Here is an 18,323-nt window from a genome sequence, read left to right as displayed (position 1 = left end):
ATGAGGCATTCGGAGTACTACTAGGCATACATGCCAAGGGCAAGCTCATTAGCCATTTCCAAGACCGAGGTCACAAGATGATTCAATGACCTCGACCATGGCCTCTAATTTATCCCGAACATGACAACACTGAGAAATCCCTGGATAGATTGTGCAATGTCGTCCTATCATCATTGTCTCAAGTCCGCCTAACTGTATACCTCATTCTTTACCCTATCCCACACCATCACCGTAGAATACGCTAGCACCTTCAGGGTAGCTATCCAAGGGCCACTGATTATTATACCTTCATATCCACAACATAGGGCTTGTTAATGATCCCGTTCGTAGCAGTCATAGCTGTATGCCTTACAGATAGTCTATCGCATATCGCCCAGCCTTTATCACCCGGCGTACCGTTTGGACCCCGATCACGCACTTCTTGGTGCAACTCAGAAAGACCCAGTAGACAGCAATTGATCTGGTAATTTCCATTATGCGGAGAGTATCTTGAGTGCCATGGATTAGATCGGCAGATGAAATTCCAGCCGTGATTGTACATTTAACTTGGTTCTCCACCCTCTGCCAATTGAGCTAGAATCACACGTATAATAGTTAAACTTTGTATGATCCTTTGACAATATCCTTCAAACACACGTGGAAATCCTGGAGGCGATTACGAACGGGACATATCAACGCCAACTGTTTCACGAAGATCTCCTGTAATACTGCCTAATGCAGTAGCTCCATTACTCAAACGGATCGATCTTGTCATATGGAATCTTACGTCGGAATATAATGCTATTGGTGCGTTTTGGCAGGTGACAATGCATAGCCGAAGGCCGTACGACCACGGGTAGTCGTCCGAAGCTTTGATACACCTATCATCACCTGGACTTGAAGCAAAACGCTTGGTCGCTGAGGTTAAATGCTGGCCATTGTTGCAGGTATACATGACGTTACACATCCCCAGCGCTTTGGTAAAATTGGGAATCTGCTTATTTTTCGCGCACCTCTTGAATATAGAAAACGATTATCAGCAACATCAGTATGGCTCTCCTGAATCAACCGTTAACGCCAAGGAGGCAACTCGGATAACAAATCCATTCTCTCGTGTCCGTATACCCTTGCGAGGAAGGTTTGGAGTAGGAGCCCTGATGTATACTAGCCAATTGTAAAAGCATACTTTGACTTGAAGATCACACGAGGTATCATGGGATACATCCACTATCCTTTTTTCTCGTATTGGCTGCACTTTTCACTCACTCGTAGGCAGCATATGAAATGCTAGATTTGATTAATTAGCAACAATAATTCGTGAAACATTGATTCAGGATCACGAACTGGGAATCCAACTCCGCTCCGTCCATACAGATGCTCATCTCGTAATGAGAGTGGCTGTGCCAAGTACTAGACATAGATCCCTTGACTGCCATGATCGGACACCAGTCAAACCTACGGGGTAAGCGAGTAGAGCAGCGTGAGAGTCGACATGGCCGGTATAAGAAGGCTAGCTCTCCACGGATTCGATCAAGCCAATGCAACATCCATCAGACCCCCCAAAACAGACTTTAAAGCAAGATAATACTTGTCCTCATCATGTATCTTATCCCTGTTGCTATCGCCACCCTTCTGACGACTGCCAGCGCTATCGCAGTTATCAAGCCCGCTGCCGGTGACACCGTTCACTGCAAGCAGCCATGGCAAGTGTGCTGGACCGCGGTCAAGTAAGTATCGCGAAAGACTCAAAACTTTGAAACATGGTCTAGTGCCCTAGCTAATGTAATTACATTCTCCAGCACTGATCCGCCACAGTTCTGCCTCTATCTTACCAACTTTAGGGAATTCCCTCCCCAGATCGCCGATCTCCTCAGCCGGACGCCCATCACAACTGATGGTGGGGGCTGTGTGACGATTCCTCCGCCAAGTTGCCCGTCCCCCCTTCGCACAACGTATGTGGTAGACTCCATTTGAGTACCGTTCGTGGGGTGCGTGTCCATTATTTGCTGACATGAAGTTTGCGTCTTCTAGTCCTTATCGCGTCCGGGCTGCTTCCTGTTCAGATTTCAATACTATCTACGCGGAGTCTGGGGACTTTACTCTCCTCCCTTAAGTTCCTGCCTCTACAAAGAGACATGCACACGGAGTGGAATCGTAACACGTCAGGTCGTACGTTGGACAACAAGCAGGCTGATAGGAGGCAAGTTAACTTAGTAGTCTGTCCTATTCAAGGGCAAGCTTAGTATGCCGCAGGCATGGGGCGAATCGCAACATCGCTAATCATAATTGGCTTCAACAGTCAGTTCTGTCATTCGTTTCAAGAGTTTCACTTTTGTTAGGTCATGCTTGTTCGAATTCAAGTTATTTGCCTTTATTCCACAGCCCTTTCCTTCTAAGAGGAAGGACACCCAAGGGATCTTACAACTCAGTCGAAGGCACAGGACCAGCCGCGAGTGGCTATAGTAATTTCAGACTCGAAAATGGTGACATAATCTATTCTACCATCTTTGTAGTTGTAGCCAGCTTTGATAGTACATAATTGAAGTTCTGATCAGTACTTGAGAACCAACTCAGCAGGTATAAAAGAAAATTGAAAATTGAGAAAAAAAAAAAAGAAAAATAAAATAGAATAAAAAATAATGTAAAATAAAGTAAACTGCTGCTATCAACATAAGGAGTATAGTTGTAATGAGCAATTTCGGTCATCTGTATACAGAGTCTCCATGAAACCCGAGCAAAGACCCTTAACCGAGTAGACTATTTGACAACGTTACTTTCAGTTATGATCTAAATAAGCTGCCGATGATATGTATGACTGTACATCTTCACGTGATATATGATCACTACGGCAACAGACAGTTCGTGCTTGTGGAACTCTTCTTCCTTCCCAGATGCGCAAGAGGCAGCTTCGGAACCATCATCAGGCATCCATCATACCAACTGACCATGAAGTGTCGTGCCCAGATACTTGGGCGCTCTATTCTTTCCTCAACACCTATTAGCCAACCATGTTCCTCCCCACCAAGTGTCAGGTCGCCCCACTGCCCCCAGAAGACCCACTCAGGCTTATTTGCACGGCTTAGTTCCACAAAGCCTCAGGCTCGCGTGGAGTACAACTGGATCATGGGGGTGGAAACACTTGAAGACTATCAGCCTGGAGGTTACCACCCAGTTATGATCGGTGACGTGCTTCATAGCCGGTACCGCATCGTAGATAAACTAGGTCATGGTGGTTACTCTACCGTCTGGCTCGCTCGAGATACTGCCCTTAAGAAATATGTCGCCCTGAAAGTCAACACAGCGGACGCGCATCCACGGGAGGCAAGGGTACTTAGAACACTGTTAAAGTCATCCTCATTCTCAGCACCTCCTGCCCACGAACGCAGCTTGATACCGATGATATTCGACGAATTCCAAGTACAGGGTCCAAACGGGATACATGCGTGCTATACTACAGCCCCCGCACAATGTAATCTTAGGGAGATCTCTTTCAGCCGTCTTTTTCCTCTTGACGTGGCTCGAGCGCTGTGCTATGGACTTACACAGGCTGTTGCTTACATGCATTCGCACGGATATGTACACGGAGGTTCGTCAAGAGGCCCTCTTACGACGTGGTCCCCATGAGCTAATTACAACCTACTGAATCAAGATATTCACCTAAAGAATATCATGATTAAGCTCCCATATAAGTTTGACGATCTTTCTATCAAAGAATTGTACGAAAGTTATGGGGAACCCGAGACAGTTCCCATCTCGCGCTGCGATGGAAAGCCCCTTACTCCTAATATCCCAGCTCAAGCGGTGAAGCCTTTATTTCTAGGAAAATATGCCGAAACAATGACGCTAGCCGATGTACGTCCACTTCTTAGCGACTTTGGCGAGGCCTTCGCTCCCGCCTCAGAGGTTCGACTTGGACAAGACTGCCACACACCTCCGGCCTTTCGCTCCCCAGAAGCCAGATTTGAGCCACAAAAGCCGCTTACATATTCTTCGGACATCTGGAGCCTAGCTACGGCGATATGGGAGGTTATAGGAATGAAAGCTCTCTTCAGTATTGATATGGTTCCCGACGATGAAATTGTGGCACAACATATCGATGTACTGGGACCACTGCCAAGGGAGTGGTGGCTGCGTTGGGAGGGAAGAGGCAAGTTCTTTACGGAGGATGGGCATCCAACAGACGCATATCTGGAGAATAAATGGCCTCCCCTTGAGGAGGCATTCGACATAGACATACAGAAGTGGAGGAGAAAGTGGAGAGGTGTGGTTGAGGAGGAAGAGAGAGCCGCGTTTGTGGATCTGATCCGCAGGATGTTGCTGTTCCGACCGGAAGCGCGACCGACAGCTGAAGATGTGCTCCAGTCGGAGTGGATGGTCAAGTGGGCGTTGCCGGATTATGAGCAAAGCTTAAATATATCTGGTTGATGTGATAAGTATGCAAGGGGGTAAATATAGTTACTAGTAGCGGGACTCAGCCTGAAAATCCACTCAGTTAATCACGACCTAAATCATATTTGCGTCTTTTTGTCCACTCAAATCAACCAGTACCGAGAACATTACTTTTCCATTCATTGATAGTATTATTCCAGGACAAGCCTACTCACACTAGAGCATGACAACAAAAATCACTTTTCCAGAAGCCATGTAACAGACCATATCCCATCATTAGAGATCACCTTGAAGATGGACGTCTCTGAATTCATCGGCCGCTGCCCTATCTGCGAGGGCATTGATCCAACCGGCAAGTCGTACAGCTGCTTTGAAGATTTGTTCATCAACAATAGGCGCAGCTACCTCATAATACTCACCACCCAGATCGTTCTCCTCAAGCCACTCAAGCCCCCTTTCCATCACGAAATCACAATTAAGCTGATTTGATTCCGTCGCCCACTTCTTGATGCATTTCAAGGGTTGTCGAGTATTTGCACACTCGGTATCGACTGGTCGCGGCCTGTTTTTCTGATGGAGTCTATCGGCCCACTTCGCTGACGCTAGCCTTTCAGGATTGTGTTTGAGACTGTGCTTTATGCCATTGATTTTGTGTGGAATGGCAGTATCCCAGACTGCGTGTAGGTTCCATTTCTTGTTGTCATCGTCGCACGGAGCCTTGGCATCGAAGCAGACACGAATATCATTCCCACCTTTTGCCACTCCTGTGACGTGCAGCGGTTGGTGTAGGTCCCCGAAAAGGTGAATCAAGAACATCAAGGCCTCCTTTTTCTGGGTCATATTGGCTTTTTTGTCATTGATTTGATGGGTCTGTAGTTGCAGAGTGTTAGAGACCGAGGACGCAGAGGGACGAAAGTAAGAAAAATTTCGTGTCAACGACATGGTGGATACAGGCAACTTACCATATTTGCCATCAGTGAAATGATACAGCCTTCGGCAGGGCAATCATCCGGATATGAGACGGAACATGAATTTGGAGGTTCGTCATTTGGGTCTGAAGCCAAATTAGATGTTGAGTGATCCATATACTATTCGTATAACATACTGATATAATGCAAAGGTCTAGTGAGCGGTCGTTTCCACTTGATGGTGTCCGCCCACGTTGCGGCGTCAGAGATATCAAACCCTTTATTGTTGGCGAGAAGCTCATTTACGAGATTATTGCCGGTAGGAGTAAGGTGTTTCTCAGCCAAGTAGGCGATAGCTCGATGCCCAACATCTCCCCAAGCGATCGCTGGTTGCACTGACAGCGTGCAGATTGTGAAAAGAAGGAAAGCCCACATTGTAATGGTACGTGGCGTAAGTCTTTCTCCTAAACAAATGAACAGTGGGTTTTGAGGTACAAGCACTAAGATGTCAAGGGCATTGTCTTCTTATAACATCGTTCAGGCTAATTGCCGAGTGTTGTAAGAGCAGCGAAAGTGGGTACCTACTAACTACATACCAATGACCATCCAAGAGCCGTCATAATGACATTGACGTCGTTTGTAATACAAGGACACCATAGATATAATCCTTCCGATGGTGAAACCTCAGTACATAGTTCTCCGCACTGAACGCATGAACAAAGAAAGACTCTATACGAAATCTACTCCCGTAGACAGCCAAACTACAGGGACCCACGGTACGCTACCACTCAACCTTGCTTAGATTTCGATGCTTATCCGAAGCAAGAAACCATGGTGAGGCCCGATCTCGAACGCGAGCTGTGACCTATTCCTTTAAACTTTTTTTCTCCAGTGGATGAGGTTGCCGAACACACCACGTACTGTAATCATTTTCCCACTGCAAATTATCGAAGTCTAGCTTTGCCACATAAACCATGGATCATTGACGGTTTGGATATCTTACTCTATTGTTTATATAATTCTTTTCATTACGACGTCTTTTCGTTATACGATCTAAACGCTATATCACGGAGGGCGCGCCGTGGCCGCTAAATGGCTATGCCATGCCTCGCCAAAAACATCTAGCAACCCAGTCAACACTCAACCCATATCCTTAAATGTATTTCCACGATTATCATTGTTAGCTTAGGAAGTTACACACAGAGTAGCCATATCTGACAGTCTGGATCAGCAATTCGTAAAACAAAATTGAGATGGAAGAGTAATTTTGCGTTACAAGTTTTCTTTTTTTCACCGCTCATCAACCTAACACTTTGCGATATTGTCATCATTGCCAAGACAAGAATACCCAACTTGGCTGCAAAAGTAATCAATTTCAATGGGCAAAAACAATCGGACGGCCTTCCGTCGCTCCCTGCCGAGCCCCATAGCTTACCCCATCGACCCTGAGGCCGTCCTCATTGAGTAGGGTGATAGTATCACCATTATTAGAAAGAGGACAATTTGGCATCTCGAACCTTTTCATAGCTCGAGAGTCCAAAGCTGCATTGTGAGGGAGTGCTTGAACTTGACCAGCAGCATTATGAAACCTCCATGATTCCAGGGCCACTCTGTGATTTGTAAGGTTCTCCAGCGTAACGAACTTTTTTTCTTTGGCAGACCGGTCATCTCTGCCACGTGGATTGATGAGTGCTTCCTTGATAGCCACCGAATTCTCAATAATCTCCTTGGGTAGAATGTCCGCCCAGGTAACGACGTGCTTTGCGAAAGCATGTCCATTGTGATCATCGGTATGAGCGGCTTGTGAGGCGAATGCAAGAAAAACGCCAGTCCAGTGATCGTCGTACTCAATGAGAAGGCCGCCATCCTGGAATACGCCATCGTCCTTGACAAAGTGTGGAATATTGCCCTGATTCATGTGGACGTTGTGGATTCCATTTCTGGTGTTGAACATGGACCCGAATAGATATATAGTAGCTTTGTGGTGAATTGCCTTTTTTACCTCGGGCTCCAGAACGTCGATTATATCGTTATTTGTGCCGGGGATGTCATGGGGAAGAACACGGCCGCTCTGTGTAGTGAAGAGGTTCCCTCGAATGAAGTCTAGACCTTTACCATCAAAATCGGTGAGGTCTTCAATCGGGTGGAAGCCGAAGTCCAAATTAGATAGCTTCTTGGCGATGGGATGCTCGACAATGTTATGGTTCACCCAATAGGCAAGCCGGGACTCCTTGCCTGTGGACTTGATGTTGATTGCGGCGCGGAATAATCCAGGTATCTCCTTTGGTTTCTGCTTGTTTGGTGGATTGCCCTTGTGTTTGTGTCGGTAGTCACGGTCGAATTGTGGCATTTTTGCATTGTTGTCATGGTAGTACAGCGAGAGATGGGGGGATTTGGGGTCCTCGAAACGATCTTCCAGCTCGTAGTGAGCTGGAAATCCCTTCCAGATTCCGTAGTCTCTGACGGGCATGGTGTTTATGAGTTATGTAGCAGCGTTTGAATATATGTTAGTATGCTAGTATTGATAAGAAGCTAAAAGGAGCTAAGGCTAAGTCCAAGTGCAATGGATCTATTATATCTCGGGAGGATTTTGAGGGGAGTGTGGAACGAACCACGCTTTTGCCCTCATCACCGTTACAATTCAATCTCTTCAAGTCTGGAGCGGTCTACCGTGTTGCATCTTTGGTGTTCGGTCGGCCTCCAGCCCGTTCCATGGTTTCTGTGAGCCAATATAAGCTTATGTTGTAGTGTATTATCACGCCAACGCATTTCACGTGGACACCTGTACCGGATCAGGCCACTTCTATTATTTTTGTAGGAGGTATATGCATTTGAATTGTTCGGTTTCTTGGATAGAAACCATGTTGTACCATAAATGGAAGTATGAGGAAGAGATTACCCAAGGGGGTAATAGTTTCTGGATTGACAATATATCCCGCTCATCAAGAGCCTCATGGCTGTGCATGCAGGGATCATTCCACCTCAATGCGCTCGTACAGGCCTCGTTATAGCACCACCAAATCATCTATATATATAACCTGACGCTTCGTGTCGCTTCTGCTTTAATCTGAGAAGCAGCGTCCCGAGAAGGACTGTCAACCTCGTATTCGTCGATCCGCTAACTCTACTATTTAAAGTTATCCGTATTCAACGCCACCCCCTCCTTGTGGGAATGGCTTCCGCGAACCAACCTTTCAGTCTTCATTCATACTTGTGCAGACATCCACCTGTAATTCTATGAGCCCAATACCTTGTTCTTCATTTGACTTTCCTCGTGATGAGGGATGAGGTTTGCGCTGTAAGGGTTCACTCCGCACCCGCTGTAGCCAAGGAACGCCGCGTCGGAACACCAGCATCTGCTGGATACGAACGAATCTTGGCTTCGTCCAAACTTGCCCAGTCTGCGGGAGACCTCGTGTTCGAGAGCAGATGATGTGAGGCTGACTGCCCCAACGGTGGCTGGGGCTCAGCTGAGGTCTAGTCAAATTCAAATAAATGGAATAGGGGTTCTACGAGGGAGTTCATGATGGGCGTATGAAATAGCATGTGAAACGTGCACTCGAACCACAGAATTCCAGATATCCACATGCAAAATGTCACCTAAACGTCTCATTGTCTGCTGCGATGGTATGTTCGATTGAACTACTGGAGGAAGCTAAATCCGTGCTAATAATGGTCGGTTCTTCCAGGAACCTGGAAAGACTCGACAGCGGATTCTCAGGAACCTCCGTCGAATGTTACGCGGTTGACGCGCACTCTAAGCCGCGTGGCAGTCGTGGAAGAGGATGGAGAGAACAAAGAAATTCCTCAAATCGTCTACTACCAGAAAGGCGTGGGGACCGGTCTAGCCGACAAGTATTTCGGAGGTACGGTGTCTAGACGTTGAATCCGACCGTGTTCCATGGATATTCCTGACTGATATACTAGGTGTCGCCGGGATCGGAATCAGTGCGAACGTTCGTGCTGCATATGGCTTCCTCGTGGATAACTACGAGGAGGGCGATAAGATCTACTTTTTTGGATTCTCACGCGGTGCTTATACCGCCCGAGCAATCGCGGGTATAGTCTGTGAACTAGGGCTGTTGACTCCCCGAGGTATGGACAATTTCGCCACGGTATACGATGACTTCTACGACCGAAAATTGCCCGTATACGATGAGGAGAAACGCCGACAGCTGGGTTTCCGCAATCCCCTCCCACGGTTCACAGTAGAGATTGTCGGGGTCTGGGACACGGTCGCGTTCCATAAGCCTTGGTTGTTCGGAAACTGGTCAGGGGAGAAACTGGAGTTCCGCAATACGCTGCTCCCCAGAGAGGTCAGGTATGCGTTTCATGCACTTGCGCTGGACGAAGAGAGAAGCGCCTACCAGCCCACACTATGGCATCAGCCAGAGAATGCTGATGGCCAAGAGCTGCTGCAGGTGTGGTTCTCTGGTGTACATACAGATGTGGGCGGAGGAGGGCAGGACCCTCGACTGGCGAATATCACACTGGCCTGGATTATCGCGCAATGCACCAAGCATAATCAGTTGAGCTTCGATATTGAGGAGTACCTCTTCGACCGTCCTCCACGACCATTAGAGGCAGACACAGCCCCATGGGCGACGGCATTCGGCAAAACAAACACGGGAAGCTTTGCTCGGACGGTGGAGACCATTCTGGGCGGGAAGTCAAAGAGGACTCCTCTCCAGTATAAGCAGACTGGCGATGGAAATCCACAGCCTACCAATGAGGTGATTCATGCTTCTATCGAGGACCGTGTATTGACTGGGAAGGGAACCATAGCTGGGGCTGTACTTTGGCCCTCGCTAGTAATTGAACGCCTAACTCCTGATCAAGAATGGGTACTTGGCAGTGGAGGCAAACTTTTACAAGCGCCAGTGCTGAAAGAGGAACTGTTCATGAAGGGTAGGATCCGGACAGTTCATGTGGATGAGGTAGACTGATGTACTAAGTTTGGGTATTTCATGTAGTAATAGGACGTCTTCATTTAGAGAGATATACTTGTAGCAATTGCTAGACCCAGGCGGATAACTTTGGTAGTAGTCCTGATGTTAGCATGAATAGAAAAGCATATTTCAATTCTTCTACTATATAACGTTCCAATATAGTATTTACCCATAAACGAGGCATGTATACGTATTGCTAAGGAAAATGAATATGATGACCGAAAGTACATACAACGGATTGCTTCTGCGTTGAACGCGCCGATATTAAGGACAACAACGCTTTACTGTATCAAAAATGACAGCTAAACTTCTCTTGGCTACTTCTTTCTACTTTCTTCAATCTCTTCCATGGTGTCGAATCTAAGCCTTGCCGAGACCAGCCAACAGAAAGCACCATTTTTACCCACCTACACGGTAATGGGTCTAGTACTGAAATCCGATAGGGCAGTTCGTTAACTATAAAATTAAAGATCCACAATTAGCGATAGCGCTTATAGAACAATAGATCAATCTCTAATACACACCAATTACTGTCCAAGGCACTACCTGCCTATTCAGTCAGCTTATATCCGAGCCAATAAAACTGCCGCTCTAGGGTCATCTTTGACGCTAGGCTCCACCAGTACGGCGAGGATGTGATCCTGCCGCCCGCTTTCAGCCCGATAGCCTTGAAATCGACTATTCGAGATTCACGAAACTATGTGGGTTCTTAGGCAACCTATTGTTCATTGGCACTTGCTTCGTATCAGGTCTTATGGTATTGCATGGGCTATAGGTCCATGGACGACCCGGTACCCTGTCACGCAATAATTCATGATTACAAACCAGCAAAAGTAATACTGCGAGTCAAAGACCGAAGCGCCGATAGACAGCTCAGAGATGACAAATGTACTTGATGATAGCTTGGATGGGCTTCTATAATTGACGTTGAAGTAGCAAGCATAATGTTACATCTTCTAATGCATGTTGCAAGGCTCTCAAAATCAAAGGTCATGTCTCTAACCCAAACCACCAATATGCATGTCAAATGCCGCCCTCCGGCAGGTAATATAACAGGTAGTTCTGGTTCTTCAGAGGCAGAAAAGCAGACGACCACAGAGCCGGTGGATACGGTTCCCCTTCCACCTCCTGATGGCGGCTTGACGGCATGGCTACAAGTCGTGGGAGCATTCTTTCTATTCTTCAACTCGTGGTAAGTGAAAGGATTTGTTCAGACATAGCCCATAACGCCAACCAACTCATATCTCAGGGGCATCCTGAACGCCTACGGAGTATTCCAGAGCTACTACCAGTCCGACCTAATCCCCACCTACTCATCCTCAGCCATCACCTGGATCGGCACTGTGCAAGGCTTCGTCCTGTTTCTGGTTGGAGTGATCGTGGGTCCTGTCTTTGACAAAGGTTTCCTGCACAGCTTGATCGCCTTCGGAACCTTCATGGTAGTTTTCGGCCTGATGATGACCTCGCTCTCAACCCAGTACTATCAGCTCTTCCTTGCCCACGGCATCACAGTGGGTATCGGCTGCGCATTTCTCTTCCTACCCAGCATCGCTATCGTCGCCACCTACTTCACCTCACGTCGCGCCCTTGCCACCGGAATAACAGCGTCAGGAGGCAGCATCGGGGCGGTGGTCTACCCCATAATGTACCACAAGTTGATCAGCCGGGTAGGGTTCGGGTGGACAACACGCATCATCGGCTTCGTAGCGCTAGCTGGACTCTCAATCTCATTGCTGGTATTGAGGCGGCGTTTACCACCACCAACGAAGAGCAGATCATTACTGGACCTCGCTGCCCTCAAAGAGCCACCCTTCCTCATATTCAGCTTCGGCCTCTTCTTTTGCTTCGTGGGACTCTACTTTCCCTTCTTCTACCTTCAAAGCTACTTCACCTACTACTTGCACAACGACAGCAGCCTGGCATTCTACATCTTCGCCGTCCTCAACGCTACCTCCGTTCTAGGCCGCATCACCCCAGGCCTCATGGCAGACCGTATCGGTGGTTTGAACACGCTGGTTCCTATTAGTCTCCTTGCGACTATTCTGGCATTCGTGTGGATTGCTGTCCGCAACGTGAGTGGGGCTGTCGTTTTCACATGTCTATATGGATACGCTTCCGGTGCCATTGTCTCCCTGCCACCGTCTATCTTGACACGCATGTCTCCGAACCTGGGTGTTGTGGGCACGCGTCTGGGCATGATCTTCATGTTTGCTGGGTGCGGGTTCCTCATTGGTACTCCCATTGCCTCCCTTCTGTTGGATCTGGAGCAGGGTTCTTTCTGGAAGGCTCAGCTGTTTAGTGGTATGTTTGTTGCTGCTGGGACGATCTGTTTCGTTGTTCTGCGGGTGATGCTGTGGCGGCAAGGTGGCGGTTGGAAGATTTGAGACCCATTGAGTAAGAGGGAAAAACTATACACCACAGGGAAGTTTTGGGTGGTGATGAGGCAGAACTAGCAACGAATATTGTCGACCGATATGGCATTATAGAGGAGTAAGCCCGTGTTGTGATGTTTAAGATTACTGAGCCCGGACCATGTCGATATTACGGAAGAAAGAAGAATAGATGATTCTAATAAAATCGAGGAATAATTGTGATCGCAACCCCAGTCCTGCTGGTCCGGATCTTCACTTGATTTATGGAAGTCTATCTCTACCTCGCTTTCAAAATTCAGGAGCTAAGGCTCCGAAGTAGCCATTCCCTCCACCCCTGTTCTTCGACAATAAACCTCACACGAGCCTCAAGCCACTCGGTATTTCCCCAGAACCCCCAAGAAGCCTGGAACCTGCACCAGTCCACTAGAGCTGTCTCCCAGTGTCGTACAAAGGTTTCCCAATCATACCAGCGCTCTCCTTTATCCTGGAGCAACATCCTATGGTAATGCTCCAGCAAAGTTCGCTCACCTTCACACATTTCCAGTTGCTCTGGTAACAAGTCGTCCTCATCGTCAACAAGCATTTTCAGTGGAACTGAGCATGTGAAGAGTTTAGCCAGGTCGCAAACTCCCAGACCTAAACCGACATATTGAAAGTCAAAGAAGGCTACTTCATCTCCCTTGCTTGTTGTAAAGAGATTCTCCGATTTAACATCGCCATGGATGAGTGACTCCATCTGCCTTCCACAGGGTGTCAAGAGCAATGCAGCCATCTCAGCCACGGATTGAGAAGACCCATCTGAGGCTGTACACAAGATATCGAACCACTCCGAGTCTGTATCCTCAACAAGAGAATCGTACTCCTTCCGGCGGGTCGCCAAATACGTGTACCCCCCGTTAAGCCACAGCGCATTCCCTGTCTCCGTCTTCCCCTGGCCCCGCCTCCTCGTCGCTTCCTCAAGCGGCGGCAAAAAATACCCATCCAGTCTCCTGTCGTCAGACAACAGCCCCCACGACCGACTATGGAACCGCGCCAACCAATCCAGCGCCCCATAGACCTGCACACGACTCAACACGCTCCTCTTCTCCCCCGCAACCGGAAATGCCGGCCGCAAATCAACCATGATCGTCGCCATCAAGCCACGAAGTTCCTCTTCACCTTGTTTTCCATGCATGTCTCGCGTCGACGCCAAACATTTAGCAACAGCAATATCGTCCCCTAGTCGGGGGACTACATCACTGTAAAAGTATTGCTCCACCTCATAACTCAGCATCTTCCGGAGATGTCCCTCATCTTCCTTACCCGCTGCTTTGCGAGGCGGTGAAATGAGCTTCAAAATTAGAGGAAAAGTGCTCCCCGCGGCTCTTGAATCCACTCCGCAGAGCTTCCCGAGATGCTCCGCCGCTTCGGCGGTGGTGGCGAGGGCGGTGAGGGCGCAGATGTGCCCGTACCCGGCCCACAGGGTCTGGAGGGTGGTACAGGAGACGAGATCGAGTGAGTGCCACGACAGCATGATGTTGGCGACCCGGGCGGGGTCATTGGTGGGTGGTGGTGGCATGATACGTATCCTTTAGGCGACTGTTTATGATATTTCTGAGTATGGTTTTTGATAAGCAGCTTAGGACAATGTGAGACCGAGCTGATAAGATTAGAGAGAATCTAAATCTAGAATGTATTTTTGGATTTCCATGGAAAAGAAGTGCTAGGGTGGACCATACATGCCAGAAGTGCATTATCGTTCACGTGAGTATTGATGAAGTATGATAGATGCGACATCAAGTGCTGTGACATGATTCAGTGAATCGTGTTTCATGTACAATCGACCAACCTACTTCTTAGTACATGATCACGTATACATGTGGAAACTTAACGTATTTTGGGGCTTGAGGACTGCTTAACACTTATGAACCCCGGTTCTCTACACTACTTGGCAAGGTATGTGGAGAATGGCTGAAATACTTCTGATCCACTTCACGGAAGATTGTCTTGTAGGGTTAATTCTTGGCTATAGTTTACTGAGACATATAAGCCTCAAGGTCATGTATTGCTTTGGGGGCATAGAGAGCGACAGGACCGGTCCCAGACATCAATTAGGTAACCCCTTTTCTCGCACAGTCAACTCAGCCGGCCAATTTGTGTTCAACACACTTCCGATTGCATCAAACTCTTGCTGCCAGCCGCTAGGGTCAGGCGGCACCGATCCATTGGGGTCATAATTAACGGATTCTGCATCCACCTGCACTTCGTTACCCAGACTCATCGTACCTTCAGCAATGGCGTTGCCAAGGTTGTTCAGTAAGCCTGGACCCTCTGTCCAAGCATTCAATGGATCTTCCCACACCTTCACCCGCAGATTTTGCGAGCCTTTGCGAAAGAAGAATTTATCAGGCAGAGGCTCATGGATTGGCTGCATAGCTGCTTCAGGATAATCTATTAAACCTAGAATAAGCCCGTGATCTAGATTATCTTTGATCTTGTCTTTGGTTGCTTGATCAAAATGAACACTGTCTGCCGTGAGCGACGCGTTGGGGGCGCGGAGCATCATGTGGCTGATGTGAGCTTGATTTTCAGTCCCGTAAAGGTAGAATGGTGTGAAGCTCTGAGGATAATCATGATCCCGATGCTGTAGGTTGAGAGGTCGGCTCTTCACAATTCTTTTCAGTGTCACACCCGTATACAGCCTCCTACCCTAATGTTAGCTTCTTGGATCCTGGGAATAATCAAGTGGGGCGATATACCTGTGTCCATCTGCGTAAATATGTCCGAGGAAGAACAATCGACGATCTAGCTTTTCCGGACAGTCGTGGAAGTGTGGAAAATAGGAAAGAGTTTCTTCTTCAGGAACTTCCGGCTCTGCTTCGCCTATATTGTGATCCTCATCTTTATCCTGACCTTCTTTCTTCCCCTTTTCTGTCATCAGTGGCCTTGAACTCTTCCATGCCAATAGTTTCAACTTCTTTTCAAGGTTGATGTTGTGATGTGACTCCAAGGTTATCTGCTTGTATTTCCCGCTTCTTTTCAAGCTCACGTAATCGTCTTTGTGCCAAATATCAGCGGTCACAATGATTTGCTCCTTCTTAGTCGCTTCATGGAATGAGGGCTGGTAAACCAGGAATACCTCATCCGTACCCTGCATAAGGAACGATGCCTGCTGACGGCCCTGTTTGTTGCGTTCCCGACTGACAATCACCTCTTGCATAACAACTTTCTTGAACTCTCGCATCAACTCATCGATGAATTTCATATCCGTAGGAAAGGGGCTCATGACGACGTTTCGCAAGACAAACAGATTTTGTGGCATCTTCTTCACTCCTAGTCGGTGCATAAATTCTTGTGCGCATTCGCCGTACAACTCAGGCTCGAATTCCGTCGAGGTCAGGTATAGCGGTCGCGTGGTCGGATTACTATCTGAGGAATTAACAGAGAACCTGTCAACAACCCTCTTCATGAGATTGTTTGCTTCTTCCAGGTCCTCGTTTAGTTTTCCATACTCATCAAACCAGTTCAGAGCAAAGGCGTTGATGTTCAAATCTGATCCCAACTCGCGGAGCAATTCCATCAGCTTTCCATCCTCGTCTGCTGCAGCAATATCGTCATTTGACTTTCTCAAAATCTTGTCTCGAATGAGGTCCCTTTCTTTTCTTGCTTCTGTGGAGAAGTAACCATTTCCATTCTCTGCGGGCGGTCGATTCAAGGGAACGCAGATAAACATCCTATCAGGGGTGTCATTTTCATCTCCTATCGCGGCCCAGTACGCTGATAACTAGATTGTGGTTATTAGCCGAAGGTCCTGGCCCCTACTTGAGGTTAAATTACTTACTCTAGCACTGGTAAATGCCGCCTCTCCAAGGAGTGCTCCATAGCCGTATTGATCGAGACCGATGGTTTTGTTTGAGAGCCACGTCGACATTGCTGCAGCTCCTGGCTTACTGCGCGAACATTAGTCTCATAGGAAAGCCGACACGACTCAGCGCTGCAAAGCTTTACTCACCTTCCCTCAACGCCGAAGATTCCCATACTGGAGTCTACATTTCCTTGGGAAAGGTAAGGGCTGGTCCAAGTAACCAAAAACCTCATTCGGCCGTCCCGGTACACCAAGCTGCCTGCCGGGTATGGAACGTAACCGGCTTTGTGTGGGTCAACTGTAATAGAGTCCACGTGTTTGAGGGCTTTGAGGTCCTCAGCTGTTTGCCTTTTTAGGGTCAAACTTGGAACGAAACCTTTGGAAGTCGTTTGGCTCTTAAGATCTTCAGCTTGTTGCTCTAGCTCTTTACCTCTCGGCAGCATGGTGGCGAAATACCCACCCCATGCCGCATCGGCGTGGAGCAAGAATGACATTCCCATCTTCTCGAAATCATCCCTGATCTTCACAATCTCCTTCAGGTTGTCGACAGCACCTTCTTCAGTTGATCCCATGATAGCAACAACCCCATACACGGGTCGCTTTTCGTCGAAACAGGTTTGAAGTTCCTTTCGTAGTTCCTCGATGTCGAGTCTCGCCTCTAAGTCAACTTTGATTCCATACATGAAGTCGGAGCCGAGACCAGCGATTGCTATTCCATTCACAGTGAGCTCTAGCGCAATCAAAGATTGGGGCCCACTTACCGGCGCCTTTGGGCCAAGAGTAATGGCGAGTCTTTCCGACCATGTACCTGAATGGGAACTTCACGTCGTTGGTAACATCAGTTTCCAGGAAATCCTCTTCCAGTTGGCTTTTACTAATATTTTGGATATTGTAATCCACCATCACCTTGTCCAGAAAATCATTGGAGATATTATGATGATCATATAGATGCTGGGGAATGCCAAGCACGGTATCAGGCCGAAGATTTAGCAGCTCCCATGCGGTCATCTCATTAAATATCTTGGTCTCGCCCTGACAGTTCTCGATCTCGAACTTGCCAGTCAAGAACTGTAGTTTTCCTCTCTTAATAGCAAGGTAGAGCGATAATGGGTAGTATTTCAGGTTGCGGGCTGGTAATTCCTTCAGTAATCTCCCATCACGAAAGTCGCACGGGCTGCCTATACTTACCCACCCAGATAGACTCTAAATTGGCGATTGTCCCATCAGCAGTGATGTGACCCCATCCCCGGGGCGAAGCATTGGGGCCAACGTCGTACCCAAACATCTCGCAAAGCTGCTCTCCGGCTTTAATCTCCGCGTAGGTCGTGAAAGGACTTGCTTCTAGAGCAACATTGTTCGGGTTGTACAGCATAGTCATGAAATAGCCCAGAAGAGCTGGCATGGTCATGTCGGTGCACATATGTCCTTCATATCTAGGTGACCAGAACGGAATTGACTGCTGTCCCATCAGGTGCGCGACTTTTTGTACCACCTCGCTGAAGTTCTTCATAATCAACTGGTACAGTTCCTTGTTCTTTACATCTTCCGGTATGAATGGCTTTAGCGTATTAGCTCCCCATTCGACAAGTCGTGTGGCCTATGCTTAGCTACTTACTTTATCATTGGGAAAGTAAGCCAATCTAGCATTCTTCAGTTCTTCCAGTATCGTTTCGATATTTCTCTGGAAGTATTCGAGGTTTCCCGCCTTAGGACCGATAAAATAAGAGCTGATAATCTGGTGATTGCGATCACGCTGCTCAGGAGTACCGGCCGACATGGTTGAGAGAAAGACCTTAGGTATAGCAGGTCAATGTAGACAGTTTTCACGATCACAAGCCTTAGCCTCTCGCGTGAAGTTTTCTTCTTTTTTTCTATCACTTTT

The 18,323-nt window shown here is 47.8% G+C and overlaps 8 protein-coding genes across 8 annotated transcripts; 4 read left to right on the top strand and 4 right to left on the bottom strand.

Annotated features, from left to right (window-relative positions):
* Positions 1–1,578: 1,578 nt before the first annotated feature.
* Positions 1,579–2,092, top strand: BO79DRAFT_161920 (uncharacterized protein; the record flags this gene model as incomplete). Its single annotated transcript, XM_025679047.1, has 3 exons — positions 1,579–1,706; positions 1,779–1,931; positions 2,011–2,092. 3 exons carry the CDS (start codon positions 1,579–1,581, stop codon positions 2,090–2,092), a joined length of 363 nt encoding a protein of 120 aa, XP_025533898.1.
* An 833-nt stretch (positions 2,093–2,925) lies between these two features.
* BO79DRAFT_279291 (kinase-like protein) lies at positions 2,926–4,404 on the top strand (the record flags this gene model as incomplete). Its single annotated transcript, XM_025687970.1, has 2 exons — positions 2,926–3,565; positions 3,629–4,404. 2 exons carry the CDS (start codon positions 2,926–2,928, stop codon positions 4,402–4,404), a joined length of 1,416 nt encoding a protein of 471 aa, XP_025533897.1.
* Positions 4,405–4,644: 240 nt separating this feature from the next.
* BO79DRAFT_222891 (S1/P1 nuclease) lies at positions 4,645–5,711 on the bottom strand (the record flags this gene model as incomplete). The annotated part of the gene is made up of 3 exons (XM_025683577.1): positions 4,645–5,238; positions 5,331–5,422; positions 5,474–5,711. 3 exons carry the CDS (start codon positions 5,709–5,711, stop codon positions 4,645–4,647), a joined length of 924 nt encoding a protein of 307 aa, XP_025533896.1.
* Positions 5,712–6,506: 795 nt separating this feature from the next.
* BO79DRAFT_279289 (O-methyltransferase) lies at positions 6,507–7,758 on the bottom strand. The gene has a single exon (XM_025687969.1). It carries the CDS (start codon positions 7,744–7,746, stop codon positions 6,652–6,654), a length of 1,095 nt encoding a protein of 364 aa, XP_025533895.1. The 5' UTR covers positions 7,747–7,758; the 3' UTR covers positions 6,507–6,651.
* Positions 7,759–8,834: 1,076 nt separating this feature from the next.
* On the top strand, positions 8,835–10,256 carry BO79DRAFT_279285 (T6SS phospholipase effector Tle1-like catalytic domain-containing protein). The gene is made up of 3 exons (XM_025687968.1): positions 8,835–8,903; positions 8,966–9,142; positions 9,204–10,256. The coding sequence occupies exons 1-3, from the start codon at positions 8,870–8,872 to the stop codon at positions 10,220–10,222; spliced, it is 1,230 nt and encodes a 409-aa protein (XP_025533894.1). The 5' UTR covers positions 8,835–8,869; the 3' UTR covers positions 10,223–10,256.
* Positions 10,257–11,241: 985 nt separating this feature from the next.
* Positions 11,242–12,609, top strand: BO79DRAFT_161908 (MFS monocarboxylate transporter; the record flags this gene model as incomplete). The annotated part of the gene is made up of 2 exons (XM_025679046.1): positions 11,242–11,417; positions 11,475–12,609. The coding sequence occupies 2 exons, from the start codon at positions 11,242–11,244 to the stop codon at positions 12,607–12,609; spliced, it is 1,311 nt and encodes a 436-aa protein (XP_025533893.1).
* A 224-nt stretch (positions 12,610–12,833) lies between these two features.
* BO79DRAFT_249068 (uncharacterized protein) lies at positions 12,834–14,206 on the bottom strand. The gene has a single exon (XM_025685754.1). It carries the CDS (start codon positions 14,153–14,155, stop codon positions 12,893–12,895), a length of 1,263 nt encoding a protein of 420 aa, XP_025533892.1. The 5' UTR covers positions 14,156–14,206; the 3' UTR covers positions 12,834–12,892.
* A 477-nt stretch (positions 14,207–14,683) lies between these two features.
* On the bottom strand, positions 14,684–18,218 carry BO79DRAFT_260603 (pyridoxal phosphate-dependent decarboxylase family protein; the record flags this gene model as incomplete). Its single annotated transcript, XM_025686413.1, has 7 exons — positions 14,684–15,281; positions 15,336–16,360; positions 16,418–16,526; positions 16,589–17,150; positions 17,203–17,571; positions 17,630–17,999; positions 18,057–18,218. 7 exons carry the CDS (start codon positions 18,216–18,218, stop codon positions 14,684–14,686), a joined length of 3,195 nt encoding a protein of 1,064 aa, XP_025533891.1.
* Between the last annotated feature and the right edge of the window lie 105 nt (positions 18,219–18,323).

Source organism: Aspergillus costaricaensis (genome assembly GCF_003184835.1).
Source record: "Aspergillus costaricaensis CBS 115574 unplaced genomic scaffold BO79scaffold_66, whole genome shotgun sequence".
Taxonomy (NCBI): Eukaryota; Fungi; Ascomycota; class Eurotiomycetes; order Eurotiales; family Aspergillaceae; genus Aspergillus; species Aspergillus costaricensis.
This window is presented reverse-complemented; position numbering and strand designations above follow the sequence as displayed.